The sequence below is a fragment of the Ranitomeya variabilis genome, chromosome 8 (assembly GCF_051348905.1).
Source record: "Ranitomeya variabilis isolate aRanVar5 chromosome 8, aRanVar5.hap1, whole genome shotgun sequence".
Classification (NCBI taxonomy): domain Eukaryota; kingdom Metazoa; phylum Chordata; class Amphibia; order Anura; family Dendrobatidae; genus Ranitomeya; species Ranitomeya variabilis.
In genome coordinates this window covers 20,047,671-20,068,705 of record NC_135239.1, presented here as the reverse complement: position 1 = coordinate 20,068,705, position 21,035 = coordinate 20,047,671, and the positions used below count along the sequence as shown (strand labels likewise).

General features: G+C 44.3%; 1 protein-coding gene across 2 annotated transcripts in view; it reads right to left on the bottom strand.

The window, feature by feature from the left end:
• TM2D1 (TM2 domain containing 1) overlaps positions 1 to 21,035 on the bottom strand; it is a 115,388-nt gene that overhangs the window by 84,752 nt on the left and 9,601 nt on the right. For both annotated transcript variants that reach the window (XM_077277159.1, XM_077277160.1), the window contains exons 3-6: positions 15,044 to 15,152; positions 14,862 to 14,953; positions 12,252 to 12,325; positions 477 to 594 (exon numbers count right to left, since the gene is read on the bottom strand). In XM_077277159.1, the coding sequence (XP_077133274.1) occupies positions 484 to 594; positions 12,252 to 12,325; positions 14,862 to 14,953; positions 15,044 to 15,152 (386 nt within the window). In that variant the 3' untranslated portion in view covers positions 477 to 483. The remainder of the gene's footprint in view (positions 1 to 476; positions 595 to 12,251; positions 12,326 to 14,861; positions 14,954 to 15,043; positions 15,153 to 21,035) is intronic.

Sequence of the window (21,035 nt, the reverse complement as noted above, 5' to 3'; positions counted from 1 at the left end):
AGACAGCTGTATAGATACATACTTACCTGTGTGATTGTCACTTGGAATTGTGTCCGCTACTCTATTTGGTGGTTTTTCCCACCCCTATATTTCTTATCCCTGATTAATAAAACTGAATGCAATAGTTTACACTTAATCACTCTCGATGTCGTTTTTTCTTCTTTTTTAATCTTTGAAGATGGGTTTTGTCACACATGACAAATACAGTGAAGCAGAAAGTTATAGCAAGTGATTAAAAATAATTAGATGTAGAAAGAAAAAAAAAATTAAAATTACAGAATAGTTTACAATACCCTTTGATGGGGGGGGAGGAGTTGGCTATAGTTATAATACACTGTCTAATGTTCACAGTACTGTAAAACTATTTGTCAAATATTTTCTAATGCTTCTAATCTATGTACCCTTTATTTATTGTTCAATAAAGACGGTTTTATAAATAAATAAAAAAATACCCTTTGATGTGAAACGTGACTTACTGGGGTGCTATGGGTACAACTGCGACTCTCTGAATGTCTCATTATTGATAGTCAAGTGGATCAGCCTAGCCCCGTAGTAGTCGATTATATAACTGGATCCATCAGACGGGCCAACAATCTGCAAGAGACAAGAAAAAATAAATAAATACGGATTTTTGTGTACTCACCATAAAATCCTTTTCTCCGAGCCAATCATTGGGGGACACAGGACCATGGGTGTTATGCTGCTGCCACTAGGAGGACACTAAGTGAACATAGAAAGATTAACTCCTCCTCTGCAGTATACACCCCTTCACTGGCCAGTATTCATCCAGTTCGGTAGTAAAGCAGTAGGAGTATTAAACGAAAGACAATAAAACTATGTCAAAACCAAAGAAGTAACATCAAGTCAAAAGGGCTAACTGGGTGGGTGCGGTGTCCCCCAATGATTGGCTTGGAGAAAAGGATTTTACGGTGAGTACACAAAAATCCCTATTTCTCCTACGCCTCAATGGGGACACAGGACCATGGGATATCCTAAAGCAGTCCCTGGGTGGGGAGCAACATAGCTGCTAATACCCCATGTACCACTGGCTTACAGCTAAGGTACCGCCGACTGCAGAATGCGCCTGCCAAGGGCAGCGTCTGAAGAGGATAGAGAATGAATGTGGTAGTGTTGTGTAAAAGTATGCAAGCTGGACCAGGTCGCAGCTTTGCAGATCTGTTGTGCTGATGCCTGGTGCCGAATGGCCCAAGAGGCGCCCACCGACCGAGTAGAATGGGCCTTAATCCCTGCTGGGATAGGAACACCCCTGACACGATAGGATTCCTGAATAGCCGATCGAATCCATTTGGCTAGAGTAGCCTTGGAAGCGGGAGAGCCCTTCCTTTGTCCCTCTGGAAGTATGAATAGGACATCCGACTTGCGGAAGGGAGCCATCCGTGAGATGTACCGTCGAAGGGCCCTAACCACATCGAGAGTGTGCAGAGCTTTCTCAACGCGATGGACTGGTGCCGGACAGAATGAAAGCAGAATAATCTCCTCATTGAGGTGAAAGGAGGAAAAGACTTTAGGTAGAAAAGGAAAAGTCCTCAAGACTGCCTTATCTGGGTGAAAGATCAGAAATGGGGGTCGGCAGGAAAGAGCCGCCAACTCCGAGACACGCCTGATTGACGTAATAGCCACTAGAAAAGATACCTTCCAGGAAAGGAAGGTCAGAGAGATGTCCTGCAGTGGTTCGAAGGGGGCCTCCTGAAGAGCTCCAAGGACCAAATTAAGATCCCATGGATCCAGAGGCATTTTGTAGGGAGGCGCCACACGGGAAACTCCCTGAATGAACGTCTTAACCGGTAATCTGGTGGCAATAATTTGTTGGAACAGGACTGACAATGCTGACACCTGTCCTTTGAGAGAGCTAAGTGCGAGACCCGACTCTAGGCCTGATTGGAGAAATTCCAATTTGGAAGGAATGGAGAATACCAGAGGAGATCGTCCATGGGCGTTGCAACATGCGAAAAAGATTCGCAAGGTACGGTGGTAAATGCGCATGGACACGGGTTTCCTAGCCTTGATCATGGTGGAGGATACCTTGGGGGATAATCCAGCTTGGCCTAGAATCCAGGATTCAACGGCCACGCCGTCAAAGACAGGGCCCCGGAGTTCTGGTGGTAAATCGGGCTGTTGTGAATTCCGTTCTCGGGCTCCCTCCTGTGGTCGTGAATGGTACTTTCGTGAGTTCTGTCCTTGGACACCCTCTGGTGGCTTTGAGTGGAACTGCTGATCTTTGAGGTTGGCTTTCTCAGCTGCCCTCGTTTATTGCTTCTGCTCGCTTTCCTATTTAACTCTGCCCAGGTCGTTAGTTCATGCCAGCTGTCAATGTCTCAGTACTAGGGTTGAGCGACCTTTAGTTTTTTAGGGTCGAGTCGGGTTTTGTGAAACCCGACTGTCTTAAAAGTCGAGTGAAATCGGCCGACCACCGTTAAAAGTCGGGTTTCGGCCGAAAAACGAAACCCAATGAAGGATCCTCCTCCTCCTCCTCCGTCCCAGCACAGAAAATTTCGTATTGCACATTCCAAATCCCTACTGCGCACAAGCGATAACATGACAATAGGCGTTCACTCCCCCAAGACCTATGTCATCACTCTGCTCACACTCATTCATTGGCTGAAAAAATGGCGCTAAACGCGTCATACGAAACGCGACTTTGCCGCCAAGATCGCGTACCGCATGGCCGACCCCGCACAGGGATCGGGTCGGGTTTCATGAGACGCCGACTTTGCCAAAAGTCGGCGACTTATGAAAATGCACGACCCGTTTCGCTCAACCCTACTCAGTACTGGTTCAGATCTCTCTTGGAATTCTCAGATGACCTGACTACTCCAGCAGAAGCTAAGTCCTTGCTAGTCATTTGCTGTTCATTGGTTTTTGAACATATTTTTCAGTACATGCTATGTTTCAGTCCAGCCTGCTATTATAATATTTCCTTGCTAGCTGGAAGCTCTGGGGGTGCAGAGCTGCACCTCCACACCGTGAGTCGGTGTGGAGGTCTTTTTGCACACTCTGCGTGGTTTTTGTAGTTTTTTTACTGATCGCATAGTTCCCTTTCCTATCCTCTGTCTTTCTAGAGAAGATTCGGCCTCCTTTGCTAAAATCTGTTTCATTCCTGTGTTTGTCACTTCCCTCTTAACTCACAGTTAATATTTGTGGGGGGCTACCTTTACTTTGGGGAATTTCTCTGAGGCAAGGTAGGCTACTATTTCTATCTTTAGGGGTAGTTAGCTCTTAGGCTGTGAAGAGGCGTCTAGGGAGAGTTAGGTACGCTCCACGGCTATTTCTAGTGTGTGTGATAGGATTAGGGATTGCGGTCAGTAGAGTTACCACTTCCTCAGAGCTTGTCCCAGGTTTTCTGTTTTAACCATCAGGTCACTTCGGGTGCTCCTAACCACCAGGTCATAACAGTACAGATGGCCAACAAAGTGTTAATGCATCTCAAAAGAGGGATAAGAGAAGTTCTGAGTCAATTTTTTTTTCTCTTTGCAGCTTGTTTTGTCTTTCTTTTCCCCTTAACCTCTGGGTAGTTCAGGACTCAGGTGTAGATATGGATATTCAAGGTTTGTCCTCTTGTGTGGATCAACTCACTGCTAGGGTACAGAGTATTCAATATTATGTAATTCAGAATCCGATGTTGGAATTCTAGGCTCTAATTCCTGATTTGTTTTCTGGGGATAGATCTAAATTTTTGAATTTCAAAAATAATTGCAGACTGTTTCTTGCTCTGAAACCCCGCTCCTCTAGTGATCCCATTCAGCAAGTAAAAATTATTATTTCTTTGTTGCGTGGTGACCCGCAAGACTGGGCATTCTCCCTTGAGCCAGGAAATCCTGCATTGCTTAATGTGGATGCATTTTTTCTAGCGCTTGGATTGCTTTATGACAAACCTAATTCTGTGGATCAGGCAGAAAAAATCTTGCTGACTCTATGTCAGGGTCAGGATGAGGCAGAAGTATATTGCCAGAAGTTTAGAAAGTGGTCTGTGCTTACTCAATGGAATGAGTGTGCCCTGGCAGCAATTTTCAGAAAGGGTCTTTCTGAAGCCCTTAAGGATGTTATGGTGGGGTTCCCCACGCCTGCTGGTCTGAATGAATCAATGTCTTTGGCCATTCAGATTGATCGGCGTTTGCGCGAGCGCAAAGTTGTGCACCATTTGGCGGTGTCCTCTGAGTGGAGGCCTGAGCCTATGCAATGTGATAGGACTTTGACCAGAGCTGAACGGCAAGAACACAGACGTCAGAATGGGCTGTTTTTACTGTGGTGACTCCTCTCATGCTATTTCTGATTGTCCTAAGCGCACTAAGAGGTTCGCTAGGTCTGTCACCATTAGTACTTTGCAGCCTAAATTTCTCTTATCTGTTACTCTGATTTGCTCACTGTCGTCCTACTCTGTTATGGCATTTGTGGATTCAGGCGCTGCCCTGAACTTGATGGATTTGGAGTTTGCCAGGCGCTGTGGTTTTTCCTTGGAGCCTTTGCAGAGTCCTATTCCCTTAAGGGGGATTGATGCTACGCCATTGGCCAAGAATAAACCTCAGTACTGGACTCAGCTGACCATGTACATGGCTCCCGCACATCAGGAAAATATCCGCTTTTTGGTGTTGCATAATGTTGTCGTGTTGGTTACAGGTTCATAATCCAGTACTGGATTGGAAATCAATGTCTGTGTCTAGTTGGGGTTGTCAAGGGATACATGGTGATGTTCCTTTGATGTCAATTTCTTCTTCCACTCCTTCTGAAGTTCCTGAGTTTTTGTCAGATTACCAGGATGTATTTGATGAGCCCAAGTCCAGTGCCCTACCTCCTCATAGGGACTGTGATTGCGCTATTAATTTGATTCCTGGTAGTAAGTTCCCTAAGGGTCGACTGTTCAATTTATCTGTGCCAGAACATGCCGCTATGCGGAGTTATGTAAAGGAGTCCTTGGAGAAAGGGCATATTCGCCCGTCTTCGTCGCAGTTGGGAGCAGGGTTCTTTTTTGTGGCCAAGAAGGATGGCTCTCTGAGACCCTGTATAGATTACCGCCTTCTCAATAAAATCACGGTCAAATTTCAGTACCCTTTGCCTCTGTTGTCTGATTTGTTTGCTCGGATTAAGGGGGCTAGTTGGTTCACCAAGATTGACCTTCGAGGGGCGTATAATCTTGTGCGTATTAAACAGGGCGATGAATGGAAAACAGCATTTAATACGCCCGAGGGCCATTTTGAGTACCTGGTGATGCCATTCGGGCTTTCTAATGCTCCATCTGTGTTTCAGTCCTTTATGCACGACATCTTCCGGAAATATCTGGATAGGTTCATGATCGTATATTTGGATGATATTTTGGTCTTTTCGGATGATTGGGAGTCTCATGTAAGGCAGGTCAGGATGGTGTTCCAGGTCCTTCGTGCTAATGCGTTGTTTGTGAAGGGCTCTAAATGCCTCTTTGGAGTTCAGAAGGTTTCTTTTTTGGGCTTCATTTTTTCCCCTTCTACTATCGAGATGGATCCTGTCAAAGTTCAGGCCATTTATGATTGGACTCAACCTACATCTGTGAAGAGTCTTCAGAAGTTCCTGGGCTTTGCTAATTTTTACCGTCGCTTCATCGCTAATTTTTCTAGTGTGGTTAAACCTTTGACTGATTTGACGAAGAAAGGCGCTGATGTGGTGAATTGGTCCCCTGCGGCCGTTGAGGCCTTTCAGGAGCTTAAATGTCGTTTTACTTCGGCCCCTGTGTTGCGTCAGCCAGATGTTTTGCTCCCTTTTCAGGTCGAGGTTGATGCTTCTGAGATTGGGGCAGGGGCTGTTTTGTCTCAGAGAAGTTCTGATGGCTCCTTGATGAAGCCATGTGCTTTCTTTTCTAGAAAGTTTTCGCCTGCCGAGCGTAATTATGATGTCGGCAATCGGGAGTTGTTGGCTATGAAGTGGGCATTTGAGGAGTGGCGACATTGGCTTGAGGGAGCCAAACATCGCGTGGTGGTTCTGACTGATCACAAGAATCTGACTTACCTCGAGTCCGCCAAGCGGTTGAACCCTAGACAGGCTCGATGGTCACTGTTTTTCTCCCGTTTCGATTTTGTGGTCTCATACCTTCCGGGATCTAAGAATGTGAAGGCTGATGCCCTTTCTAGGAGTTTTTTGCCTGATTCTCCGGGAGTCCCTGAGCCGGCTGGTATTCTTAAAGAGGGGGTGATTCTGTCTGCCATCTCCCCTGATTTGCGGCGGGTGCTGCAGGAGTTTCAGGCTGATAGACCTGACCGCTGCCCAGCGGAGAAACTGTTTGTCCCTGATAGATGGACTAGTAGGGTTATTTCTGAGGTTCATTGTTCAGTGTTGGCTGGTCATCCTGGGATTTTTGGTACCAGAGATTTGGTTGCCAGGTCCTTTTGGTGGCCTTCCTTGTCACGGGATGTGTGTTCTTTTGTGCAGTCCTGTGGGACTTGTGCTCGGGCCAAACCTTGCTGTTCTCGTGCCAGTGGGTTGCTTTTGCCTTTGCCTGTCCCGAAGAGGCCCTGGACACATATTTCCATGGATTTTATTTCTGATCTTCCTGTCTCTCAAAGGATGTCTGTCATCTGGGTGGTTTGTGATCGGTTTTCTAAGATGGTCCATTTGGTACCCTTGCCTAAATTGCCTTCCTCCTCTGATTTGGTTCCATTATTTTTTTTTTCAACATGTGGTTCGTTTGCATGGAATTCCGGAGAACATTGTGTCGGACAGAGGTTCCCAATTTGTTTCTAGGTTTTGGCGGTCCTTTTGTGCTAAGATGGGCATTGATTTGTCTTTTTCTTCAGCGTTCCATCCTCAGACAAATGGCCAAACCGAACGAACCAATCAGACCTTGGAAACCTATCTGAGATGCTTTGTTTCTGCTGATCAGGATGATTGGGTGACCTTCTTGCCATTGGCCGAGTTCACCCTTAATAATCGGGCTAGTTCTGCTACTTTGGTTTCGCCTTTTTTTTGTAATTCTGGTTTTCATCCTCGTTTTTCTTCAGGGCAGGTTGAGTCTTCTGACTGTCCTGATGTAGATTCTGTGGTGGACAGGTTACAACAAATTTGGACTCACGTGGTGGACAATTTGACGTTGTCTCAGGAGAAGGCGCAACGTTTTGCTAACCGCCGTCGCTGTGTTGGTCCCCGACTTCGTGTTGGGGATTTGGTTTGGTTGTCTTCTCGTTATGTTCCTATGAAGGTTTCTTCTCCTAAGTTCAAGCCTCGTTTCATTGGTCCTTATAAGATTTCTGAAATTATCAATCCTGTGTCGTTTCGTTTGGCCCTTCCAACTTCTTTTGCCATCCATAATGTGTTCCATAGGTCGTTGTTGCGGAGATATGTGGCGCCTATGGTTCCTTCCGTTGATCCTCCTGCTCCGGTGTTGGTTGAGGGGGAGTATGTGGTGGAGAAGATTTTAGATTCTCGTATTTTGAGACGGAAGCTTCAGTACCTGGTTAAATGGAAGGGCTATGGTCAGGAGGATAATTCCTGGGTTGTTGCCTCCGATGTCCATGCTGCCGATTTGGTTCGTGCCTTTCATTTGGCTCGTCCTGATCGGCCTGGGGGCTCTGGTGAGGGTTCGGTGACCCCTCCTCAAGGGGGGTACTGTTGTGAATTCCGTTCTCGGGCTCCCTCCTGTGGTCGTGAATGGTACTTTCGTGAGTTCTGTCCTTGGACACCCTGGTGGCTTTGAGTGGAACTGCTGATCTTTGAGGTTGGCTTTCTTAGCTGCTCTCGTTTATTGCTTCTGCTAGCTTCCCTATTTAACTGCCCAGGTCGTTAGTTCATGCCAGCTGTCAATGTCTCAGTACTGGTTCAGATCTCTCTTGGAATTCTCAGATGACCTGACTACTCCAGCAGAAGCTAAGTCCTTGCTAGTCATTTGCTGTTCATTGGTTTTTGAATATATTTTTCAGTACATGCTATGTTTCAGTTCAGCCTGCTATTATGATATTTCCTTGCTAGCTGGAAGCTCTGGGGGTGCAGAGCTGCACCTCCACACCGTGAGTCGGTGTGGAGGTCTTTTTGCACACTCTGCGTGGTTTTTGTAGTTTTTTTACTGATCGCATAGTTCCCTTTCCTATCCTCTGTCTTTCTAGAGAAGATTCGGCCTCCTTTGCTAAAATCTGTTTCATTCCTGTGTTTGTCACTTCCCTCTTAACTCACAGTTAATATTTGTGGGGGGCTACCTTTACTTTGGGGAATTTCTCTGAGGCAAGGTAGGCTACTATTTCTATCTTTAGGGGTAGTTAGCTCTTAGGCTGTGAAGAGGCGTCTAGGGAGAGTTAGGTACGCTCCACGGCTATTTCTAGTGTGTGTGATAGGATTAGGGATTGCGGTCAGTAGAGTTACCACTTCCTCAGAGCTTGTCCCAGGTTTTCTGTTTTAACCATCAGGTCACTTCGGGTGCTCCTAACCACCAGGTCATAACATCGGGCCCTGTGAGAGAAGATCCATGCGAACTGGAAGCCGCCAGGGGACGTCGGTGACCAGCTAAACCAGTTCCGCGTACCATGCCCGGCGCGGCCAGCCCGGCGCCACTAGGATCACTGGTACCCCCTCCGCCCTGATCTTCTTGATGACCCTAGGTAGCAGGGGAAGAGGAGGAAAAATGCACGGGACGCGGAATTGATGCCACGGCAGGACCAGGGCATCTGCCCCGACGGCACGTGGGTCGAGGGATCGGGTAATGAACTGTGGGACCTTGTTGTTTAGCCTGTAAGCCATGAGGTCCACATCCGGGATCCCCCAGCAATGACAAAATCTGCTGGAAAACTTCCGGGTGGAGTGATCACTCGCCCGAGGCGAGACCCTGGCAACTGAGGAAGTCCGCTGCTTAATTTTCCACACCTGGTATGTGGATCGCCAACAAAGAATGTGGGTCATTTCGAGCATGGCCGTCTTGCTGCGGGTTCCCCCTTGACGGTTGATGTACACCACCGCTGTGGCATTGTCGGACTGGATTCTGATGGGATGACCTGCTAGGAGATGGTGAAAGCTGAGTAACGCTAGTCTGTTTGCTCGTATTTCCAGGATATTGATGGTGAGATGCGACTCTCGAGTGGACCACCGCCCCTGTGCTGTGTAGTAGTTGAAAACTGCACCCCAGCCCAAGAGGCTGGCATCGGTGGTTACCACCAGCCAACGCACTGGGAGAAAGGACTTTCCTTGGTTCAGGGAGGACTTCAGCGTCCACCACCTGAGGGTCTGCCTGACCTGTGGAGACAGACTGAAACGACAGTCGAGAGAGAACGGGTTCCCATTCCATGCCGACAGTAGCACATGTTGTAAGGGACGGAGGTGGAATTGCACGAACGGAACCGCTTCTATGGCTGCTACCATCTTCCTGAGAATGCGCATGCTGTAACGAATGGAGTGGGAGACTGGGCGGGAGAGACTCAGTGCTCCCTGCTGCAAGGCCAAGGCCTTGTCTGGAGGGAGAATGACCAGGCCACTGGAAGTGTCCAGTGTCATTCCAAGAAAGGAAATTTGCTGAGCCGGGATCGGAGAAGATTTTTCGAAGTTTATCTTCCAACCCAGGTGAGAAAGAGTATCCACCGTGAGATCGACGGACTCCTCGCAGGCTGGATATGACGGGCCTTTTATCAGGAGATCGTCCAGGTACGGAAGTACCACTACTCCCCGAGCATGAAGAATGGCCATGGCAGCAGCCATGACCTTGGTGAAGACTCTGGGAGCGGTGGCGAGGACGAAGGGTAAGACCGCAAACTGGAAGTGTTCCTCGTGAAATGCGAAACGAAGGAACTGTTGAGGAGGAAAAATTGGGATGTGGAGGTAAGCATCTTTGATGTCTATGGATGCTAGGAACTCTCCCTTTTCCATGGATGCGAAGACAGAATGGAGAGATTCTATTCTGAAGCGTCGAATTTTGACAAAGTTGTTCAGAAGTTGTAGATCTAGTATCGGTCGCAGCGATCCGTCCTTTTTTGAGACCACGAATAGGTTAGAGGAAAACACCTTGAACCTTTGGTCTTGGGGAACCGGAATGATGACTCCATTCCCTTGTGGTGCTGTATGGCCCGGAGAAAAGCCGTGGTCTTTGGTTTGGGAGGACACGACTGGAAAAAACGTGTTGGAGGGGGGGGGGGGGGGGGGAAGAAAACTATCTTGTATCCGGAGGACACCAGCTCTCTGACCCACTCGTCGTGGACGACTGAGAGCCAGGCTTGATGGAACGAAAGTAGGCTTTGTCGATGTCCTCCAGATGTTGCGACGAGTCATTGAGTGGAGGATCTAAGGGATCTAGTTCCCTTAGATCCAGATGACTTTGGTCTGGGTTTCCAGTTACGTCTGTATGAGACCTGGGAGCCTCTGTCTCCGCGCGAAACTCCTCCTGATCCGGGAGAGGAGGATGTATATGACCAATTGGGATTGTTGCGAAAAGGCCGGAATCGAGGTTGTTGCTGATACCGAAATGGCCGGGTAGGCTTTTGTTGAGGGAGAAATTTACTTTTCCCTCCGGTAGCGTCAGAGATTATTTGGTCCAATTTTTCTCCAAATAAGCGACCGGCTTGGTAGGGCAAAGATGTCAATGATTTTTTGAAAGCAGAATCTGCTCGCCAATCTCTGAGCCATAGGGCTCTTCTGATGGAGATTGCATTTGCGGCTGCCAGTGCAGCGCAATTGGCCGCGTCTATTGAGGCGTTAACTACGAAGTCCCCGGCTTGGGCTATCTGGTTAGCCAGGTTGATCGCCTCTGGAGGGAGATTACTGTAATGGATGGTTGTGGTAAGCACCTCCGCCCAAGCGACCATAGCCTTAGCCACCCAAGAAGCGGCGAAAGATGGAAAGAGAGACGCTCCTGTGGCCTAGAAAGACAGAGCGAGCCAGGTAGTCACTTTGACGGTCAGTGGGGTTTTTGACTGAAGAACCGTCAGACAAAGATAGGAGCGTTTTGGAGGTGAGATGCAATCATTGAGCAAAAGGGTATTTAGCCTCAATAGGCTTTTGACCAGTGACGCGTTTATCAGGCCGGTCCCTGTGTTTCTGTACAATTTCCTTAAATTCAGGATGAGTGACGAATACTTTTTGGACACGTTTAGTCTTTTTAAAAGACACCACGTGTTCCGGAGTGGCTACGGATTCCTCGTCCACCTTCAGGGTCTTGTTGACCGCCTCAATAAGAGAATCGAGTGTCTCTTGGGAAGTCGAGGAATCCTGGACGAAAGAAGCCTCTGACTCGTATTCAGAGTCATTTAAGTTCCCCAGAGAAGGGGAACGAGAAACTGAGCTCGCAGATGCTGAAACGCAAGCACGACCCTGATCAGGGGACGCGACATGGGTCAGTTTTCTGGCCCTTGGTGACGGGGTACGCCCCCTGCTGGTGGACGGATCCGTACCGTCGCCAGAGTCCTCCAAGGTCTCACTTAAAGAGGGACCCCGGAGGGAGTCTATTGCCTTGGCCAGGGAAGCGGCCCACTCAGGGGGACTAGGCTCTGCAGGGTCGGCGGTGGCGTTGGCGGTTGCACAGAGGCCGGGTCACAATCCACACATAACGGAGTATTGTGAGCTCGGGGCAGGGCAGTATTGCAAGTGGCACAGGAAGTGAAAAACACTGTGTGGTTTTTTGTTAACTCTTTTGGCCTCTTTAGGTTGAGATATAGTGTGTCTTTAGAGAGAAGGGCAGGATAGGCAGGGTATGCGCTATACTGCTGGGAAGGGGTTAAGCTCTCCTGGTGCAGCTTACTCACGGTCCTGTGCCTGTGTCCCAGGGGAGGGAATAGGATGGCTGTTTGGCGGTACCAGATAATATATATAAAGGAATTGCTTATAGCATATAAGTGTCTACTGAATGCAGGCCTCGCAGAATAGTGAAATGCATTAGCAGACACATAGAAATAAATCAAGATTTGCTCTGCAGTAGATTGCTGGAAGTCTCAGCTAATTTAGTGATTCGCCAAGCTATCAGGAGCCGGATATGTGGAAACCATCTGCCCACATCAGCTGATCTCAGACTGCAGGGGTTAATTATATCTGAAACTTTCTTGCTAACTCTTAGAGGCAGTTTCCCTCCATCTGCATTATATAAGTATACACAGAAGGCATGCCACCAAAAAAAGAAGAAAATTCCAGCACCCCGCAGCTTCTGGGGTGGCATTATATGGGGCAGACTCGTGAATTTTGTATTAGCGACATTTCAAGGTCGGCAAATACAAAAAGTCTTCACATTGTTCTCTGCGGTCCAAATTGTCCAGCGAGAAACACTTTTTTTTCTTAAATCCAATTCCAGTATTGTGCGCGGCGCTCACCTGCATGGAGATTAGGATAAAATCAATGAGGCTGCCGATCCCACAAAAGCCGACTGTGCAGAACTTCAGCATTCCTGCGAAGAAAGAAAAGTACAGATTAGATGCTTGAGACAGAGAGCACACGTCTATTCAGGACTGTCAGATAAATATTAGGGGGGTGTTAAAGATTTCATTTTTCCTATTCCCTTTTACAGGGGCTGTACAATTTACAAAACCAATTTAAATCAGCATCCTCAACCCTTAGGCTATGTGCACACGTTCAGGATTTCTTGCAGAAAATTCCTGAGAAAAACCTGAAATTTTCTGCAAGAAATCTGCATGCGTTTTTTGCGCGTTTTTGACGCGTTTTTTGTGCGTTTTTGATGCATTTTTTTCCGGACATTTCTCAATGCATTTTATAGTGGGAAATCCGCAAAAAAACCCGCAAAATTAATGAACATGCTGCGTTTTTTACCGCGATGCGGTTTTTTTGTGGACAAAAACGCATCATGTGCACAAAACATGCGGAATTCATTCTAAATGATGGGATGCTTATTGTATGCTGTTTTTTTGCAGTTTTATAGCGTTTTTATCGCGAAAAAAACGTAAAAAATCAGCAACGTGTGCACACAGCCTTACAGAAGAGCGTGGTAATAAAGAGCATCTCTCTCCCTGGAGGACCGGCCCTGTCCGGCATTACAGACAACCCATTCATATGAATAGACGAGGTGCAATACCAAGATTCTCCTGTGGTGGTGTTGTAGGGAAAGTCAACACTTGGCAAACTAACAATGCTTACTTCCCAGTGAATGGATCACGTTCTGATCAGACTAATATCAAAGGACTCTTCTTAAAAGCATGACGTGTCCGCCGTTCTCAGCGGCCATGGGTCTTTTACTCACACTGATCACTGATAAAAAAGATTGTTCTTGATAGATATCCAGAGCGAACAATCAGCATTATTTATATATTATTTAATCAGCATTATTTTATATTCTTGTACATAGGAGCAGTATTATAGTAGTTATATTCTTGTACATAGGGGGCAGTATTTATAGTACTGTAGCTATATTCTTGTACATAGGGGCACTATTATAGCAGTTATATTCTTGTACACAGGGGGCAGTATTATAGTAGTTATATTCCTGTACACGGGGGCAGTATTATAGCAGTTATATTCCTGTACACGGGGGCAGTATTATAGCAGTTATATTCTTGTACACAGGGGGCAGTATTATAGCAGTTATATTCTTGTACACGGGGGCAGTATTATAGCAGTTATATTCTTGTACACGGGGGCAGTATTATAGCAGTTATATTCTTGTACACGGGGGCAGTATTATAGCAGTTATATTCTTGTACACGGGGGCAGTAATATAGCAGTTATATTCTTGTACACGGGGGCAGTAATATAGCAGTTATATTGTACACAGGGGGCAGTATTATAGCAGTTATATTCTTGTACACAGGGGGCAGTATTATAGTAGTTATATTCTTGTACACAGGAGCAGTATTATAGTAGTTATATTCCTATTCATAGTGGGTAGTATTATAGTAGTTATATTCTTGCACATAGGAAGCAATATTATAGTAGTTATATTATTGTATATAGGGGCAGTATTATAGTAGTTATACTCTTGTACATAGGGGCAGTATTATAGTAGTTATATTCCTGTACACGGGGGCAGTATTATAGTAGTTATATTCCTGTACACGGGGGCAGTATTATAGCAGTTATATTCTTGTACACAGGGGGCAGTATTATAGCAGTTATATTCTTGTACACGGGGGCAGTATTATAGCAGTTATATTCTTGTACACGGGGGCAGTATTATAGCAGTTATATTCTTGTACACGGGGGCAGTATTATAGCAGTTATATTCTTGTACACGGGGGCAGTAATATAGCAGTTATATTCTTGTACACGGAGGCAGTAATATAGCAGTTATATTCTTGTACACGGGGGCAGTAATATAGCAGTTATATTGTACACAGGGGGCAGTATTATAGCAGTTATATTCTTGTACACAGGGGGCAGTATTATAGTAGTTATATTCTTGTACACAGGAGCAGTATTATAGTAGTTATATTCCTATTCATAGTGGGTAGTATTATAGTAGTTATATTCTTGCACATAGGAAGCAGTATTATAGTAGTTATATTATTGTATATAGGGGCAGTATTATAGTAGTTATACTCTTGTACATAGGGGCAGTATTATAGTAGTTATATTCCTGTACATAGGGGCAGTATTATAGTAGTTATATTCCTGTACATAGGGGCAGTATTATAGTAGTTATATTCCTGTACATAGGGGCAGTATTATAGTAGTTATATTCTTGTACATAGGGGCAGTATTATAGTAGTTATATTCTTGTACATAGGGGCAGTATTATAGTAGTTATATTCTTGTACATAGGGGCAGTATTATAGTAGTTATATTCTTGTTCATAGGGGGCAGTATTATAGTAGTTACATTTTTGTACACACGAGTGGTATTATAGTAGTTATATTCTTGTACATAGGGGCAGTATTATAGTAGTTATATTCTTGCACATAGGGGTAGTATTGCACTATTTTTATTCTTGTGCAGTGGCTTTTGGATGGTACATAATGAGCACAGTCTCTTACCTAGAGCAGGGTAACCGAGGTAGAACCTGTCAGCTCCCAACCATCCAAGAAATAATGAGAGCGCCACGGCCACTTTGTAGGAATATCCATTCCTGCAGGTATTTAAAAAAAAATAAAAAATCTGTGTGACCTCCTGTGAACAGAACATGGCCCTATGGAGCGTACACGGGACTGGTACTTACACATTGCGGCACGGGAATGGTCTGTGGAATCCGATTTCTTTTCCAGAGAACGTGGTGACGTTTCCCCCATTATCTTTACAGGAGATATTTGGTGCAGGATAACACGGAGCTAAGTGAGAAAAACCACACGATTAATTAGGAGAAGTGCAGGGAAAGCAGCGGCGCATTCGGTTTGTAGCAATTAGGCATTTAAAGGGGTTGTCAGGACATTTGGAATATTTGCATAAAAGACAGGAATTATATTAAAATAATATTCCTTTATTTAAGCTCCCACTGTTCGGCGCTCCTGTAGCGATAACATCATGTCCATCATTGACATGAATGCTGCAGCCAATCATTCTTGTTAGCATTCATTCAGACATGTGACTTCTGAGGACGGCGATTGTCTGCAGCAGTTACATGAACGGTGGGGATCATCTGGCAGAGGCAGCGCTTAAAGGAAGATGACTGGACCCCAGGGTCAATAGTGACCACAGCAGCTAAGGAATATTACAAAGGATAGACTTCCTGTAAAAGCCCCTAGATGCCCCCACAAAACGCTCACAGGGCACCAATGGGTTGTCGCACAAACTAAAGTCTAATGCTGATAGTCGTAGCATACTACAATACAGAAAAAAAAAAAAAAAAAAACCACAACAAAAGACAGGGTCTCAATTTTTCCACTATGTTCCTTTAAATTCCCCTCTTCTCTGTTGGCTCCGTACACATTAGGTTTGTAAATTTGGTTTTATGAATTAAAACCCCAGTAGAGAAACATGTAAAGAATAATCATTACACATTATTATCTCTCCATAAAGCTTTACAGCCCCGCTAACAACATCATCAAGGAAAAACAGCACAAAAATAACGTTCCAAGTGCAAATCGGCTGTGCGGCCATTACATATAAGATTTAGAAAATTCTTTACATTATTTATAAAAAAAAAAAAGAGGTTATTGCATAGAAACCATCAGCAGGTTGCAGTTGATGGATCTTTTATTATAATTATTTTATTGAAACTTTTTTTTTCTTAAATATAATCTATAAAAAAAAAAACAGTTATTACATGGAAAACAGTTCCTGAATCTTTTTATTATCATCATCGTGTGTTATCCAGTCAATTTTTACATTAGGGAAAAACAGTTATTGCAAGGAAACCATCAGGGTCAGTCACAGCTGATGGATCTTCACTTTTATTCATGCATTTTTATGACATCATTTAGAAACAGTTGTTACATGGAAACAATCAGCAAATTATGGATGATGGATTTCTATTTTATTCATATGTTAACTGGTCTTTTTTTCGAAATCATACAGAAAAAAAGCCACTTAGATGAATGTCATTGAGCAAAAAGAAAGGAGTACCAAATCACCAATAAAGATTAAATATGATATTTATTATGAATAAATCTAAAAACATACAATACAGGATAGTATGAAATGTATATATTAAGACAAATGCATAAAATTGTGAAGGACACAAACAAGAACCAACCACATTACATAGTGTGCACGGAAACCTATGTATCTGGTAGTGCATATAGCAACATATACCACTAATCAGAGGGACAGATCCAGGAAATCACATGGATCACCACAAAATGTGGTCCAATACTAAGTATCCCCAACCAGGTGTACTATGTGCCAATCATATAAATAAGTATCTCACCCAGATGGATCCGTAGATGTGGTCGGACGTAGCCCCAATGCGCATTTCGCGTAAGCTTCTTCAGGGGACCGTGCTACCACATGTATGTCTCCACTTTTTATAACCCCTGCACACCTGTCCCATATGTGGATGCAATTAGCGGCGCATGTCGGCGAAGTCCGCAGAGCCGGAAGTGACATCATCGCAAAGCGTCCGATGCGACGAGCGCTGGTCCCGGCCATAGCCATGGTAACCGAAGCCAGCACGCGCCGCAGTGAGGACGCCGAGAGGATGCCACCGCCCACAGACAACGCGGACATGCGCACATGCATCCACAGGGGTGCGCCACACAGTCATGCCACCGGACATAACGTACCTCCATCATTCAGAACAAAGTGCATTGTAGGTAAGTATGGTAACCATGGTAGTACGTATGCTAATAGAGTTTAAAGATGAAAAACATGATTGTTTGACCCATAACGGAATATAAACCGGAAAAAATTGTGACTACAGTGAATACATAATAAAATAAGTAACATAGTGGTCATTATTACAAAGATTATTAATAAGTGCAAATAAAAAAAGTGTGAAAAACAGTGGCCAGTGAAACAAGGCATAATATATAATAATGTGACATACAAAAAAAAGAAAAAATACAAAAATGAAATAAAATGTGGTCCTCCAATAAGGATCTTCATAAATCCGGACACAATCAGATGGGCCATGTTTCTCACTCATAGACATCTATAGTCCATACTCCAGACGATGCAGCATCATCCATGGGACATGATGAATTCAGTCAGGGAAATATATAGCATAAATAACAATAAGCTAAAAACAGAAAATAAAAAATTAAAAATTAAAATAGACATACATGATAAAAGCTAAATCAATATCATAGGTATGCGGCAAAGCTCAGCTGTTCATTTAACCCATTAGGGATCATAGTTCCAAGAGTAGCTATCCACTTGCATTCTCTTTGAGCCAAAATGCGCTTGTAATCCCCACCTCTAATTCCCAGTCTGATTCTATCAATACCAAATATAGTTAGACATTTCGGATCACAGTTGTGTTTTTCCTTGAAGTGTCTGGGCAGGGTTTTCAGAACACTAGCATCTTCTACATTGGCTGCTGCGATGATGTCCCTTACATGTTCCCGCGTTCTCACGCGGAGTTCTCTAGAGGTTAAACCAACATATACTAATGAACACGTACATTGAGCATAATAAACTACGTGAGTAGTATTGCAGGTAATATACTCCTTAATCTTAAATTCTCGGGAACCATCACTTGATGTAAAGGATGTAGCCCTAGCCAGGTCGATACTAAGAACAGACCCAATTTTGGCAAGGCATTTATCTGAGAGACCTATGATGACTGCAAGAAGATCAAGAAATTTACGCGACATACTTGTCGATAGTCATTATATTGCCAAGCCAGCCAACCCTTTTGGGGTGGGGAGACCTAGGATGGGTTTCTTTACTTGTGGGAATTGTTTGGCCTGTAAGAACCTGGCTAGGGCTACATCCTTTACATCAAGTGATGGTTCCCGAGAATTTAAGATTAAGGAGTATATTACCTGCAATACTACTCACGTAGTTTATTATGCTCAATGTACGTGTTCATTAGTATATGTTGGTTTAACCTCTAGAGAACTCCGCGTGAGAACGCGGGAACATGTAAGGGACATCATCGCAGCAGCCAATGTAGAAGATGCTAGTGTTCTGAAAACCCTGCCCAGACACTTCAAGGAAAAACACAACTGTGATCCGAAATGTCTAACTATATTTGGTATTGATAGAATCAGACTGGGAATTAGAGGTGGGGATTACAAGCGCATTTTGGCTCAAAGAGAATGCAAGTGGATAGCTACTCTTGGAACTATGATCCCTAATGGGTTAAATGAACAGCTGAGCTTTGCCGCATACCTATGATATTGATTTAGCTTTTATCATGTATGTCTATTTTAATTTTTAATTTTTTATTTTCTGTTTTTAGCTTATTGTTATTTATGCTATATATTTCCCTGACTGAATTCATCATGTCCCATGGATGATGCTGCATCGTCTGGAGTATGGACTATAGATGTCTATGAGTGAGAAACATGGCCCATCTGATTGTGTCCGGATTTATGAAGATCCTTATTGGAGGACCACATTTTATTTCATTTTTGTATTTTTTCTTTTTTTTGTATGTCACATTATTATATATTATGCCTTGTTTCACTGGCCACTGTTTTTCACACTTTTTTTATTTGCACTTATTAATAATCTTTGTAATAATGACCACTATGTTACTTATTTTATTATGTATTCACTGTAGTCACAATTTTTTCCGGTTTATATTCCGTTATGGGTCAAACAATCATGTTTTTCATCTTTAAACTCTATTAGCATACGTACTACCATGGTTACCATACTTACCTACAATGCACTTTGTTCTGAATGATGGAGGTACGTTATGTCCGGTGGCATGACTGTGTGGCGCACCCCTGTGGATGCATGTGCGCATGTCCGCGTTGTCTGTGGGCGGTGGCATCATCTCGGCGTCCTCACTGCGGCGCGTGCTGGCTTCGGTTACCATGGCTATGGCCGGGACCAGCGCTCGTCGCATCGGACACTTTGCGATGATGTCACTTCCGGCTCTGCGGACTTCGCCGACATGCGCCGCTAATTGCATCCACATATGGGACAGGTGTGCAGGGGTTATAAAAAGTGGAGACATACATGTGGTAGCACGGTCCCCTGAAGAAGCTTACGCGAAATGCGCATTGGGGCTACGTCCGACCACATCTACGGATCCATCTGGGTGAGATACTTATTTATATGATTGGCACATAGTACACCTGGTTGGGGATACTTAGTATTGGACCACATTTTGTGGTGATCCATGTGATTTCCTGGATCTGTCCCTCTGATTAGTGGTATATGTTGCTATATGCACTACCAGATACATAGGTTTCCGTGCACACTATGTAATGTGGTTGGTTCTTGTTTGTGTCCTTCACAATTTTATGCATTTGTCTTAATATATACATTTCATACTATCCTGTATTGTATGTTTTTAGATTTATTCATAATAAATATCATATTTAATCTTTATTGGTGATTTGGTACTCCTTTCTTTTTGCTCAATATCCTTGTTGGAGTATGTTTCATGCCTGTTTTTGACAGTGTTGACTTTTTATTAAATTTCTGGGCTTTTTATTTATTAGATGAATGTCATCAGCAAGTGGCAGAACAGTTGATAAACATATTTGTGGATTGTGTGGTCTTTTTTTTTTTTACATTCTATAGCAAAAAATAGTTACTTACCGATAAAGGTATTTTGTCTGAGCCCATGACGGCACCACGGAGAGAGAGGGGATCCGCCCACCAAGGACAGGAAACCTATAGATAAAAAGGCGGTACCTGTCTCCCACATCAGTTGTTTACAGAGCATGATGGGAACTTAGATTAATAAAAAAAAAATAAATTATACAATATATATATATATATATATATATATATATATATATATATATATATATATATATATATATATATATACACACACACACATACTCGACATTACTCAAAGTCTTAACAGAGATACCGCGTGACTATTTTCGTGAGGACTAGCATAACTTTTACTAGTGTGCACACCCACACGTGAAGGGAGGGAATGTACGGGTGCCGTCATGGGCTCAGAGAAATACCGTTATTGGTAACTATATTTTTCTCTGTCCCCCATGACGGCACCACGGAGAGATTTGCAGAGATTGTATAATAGAGAGGGACCACCGCTTCCAGAAGCGTACTTCCAAAGATAAGGTCTGAAGAAGAGGCTAGATTCAGCCGATAGTGATTAAAGAACGTAGTAGAGGGGGAAGATGGCAGAGCAACTCTACATATCTGTTCTTTTAAGGCCCCGTCTTTTTCTGCCCAGGAGGCTGCCACCTCTCTTGATGAATGGGCTCTTGGCCATCTTGAAGAAAAACTGCTTCATGCGAGGAGTATGCCAGGGTAATGGAGTCCCTTATCAATCTTACCGGCGTGCCCTTAGAAGCTTTTTCGCCCCTCTCGAGGACTCTGAAAGCACACAAAGAGACCTATGCTTCCTACGCTCCCGTGTGGCCGCTAGGTACTGGATTAGGCATTTCCCCACGTCTAGTGTATGTAAGATTTCCTCTTCACTATCTTTGAGATTGGGACAAAAAGCAGAGAGGGAGATCTCCTGAGATCTGAGAAACCGTGATGCCACTTTTGGAAGTTAGGCTGGGGCAATCTTAAGAATAACCCTATCCTCTAAGCTTTGTGTGAAGCGAGGGCTGGCTTGACAATGCCTGAATGTCACTGACCCTACGAGCTCTTATGAGAACTACATA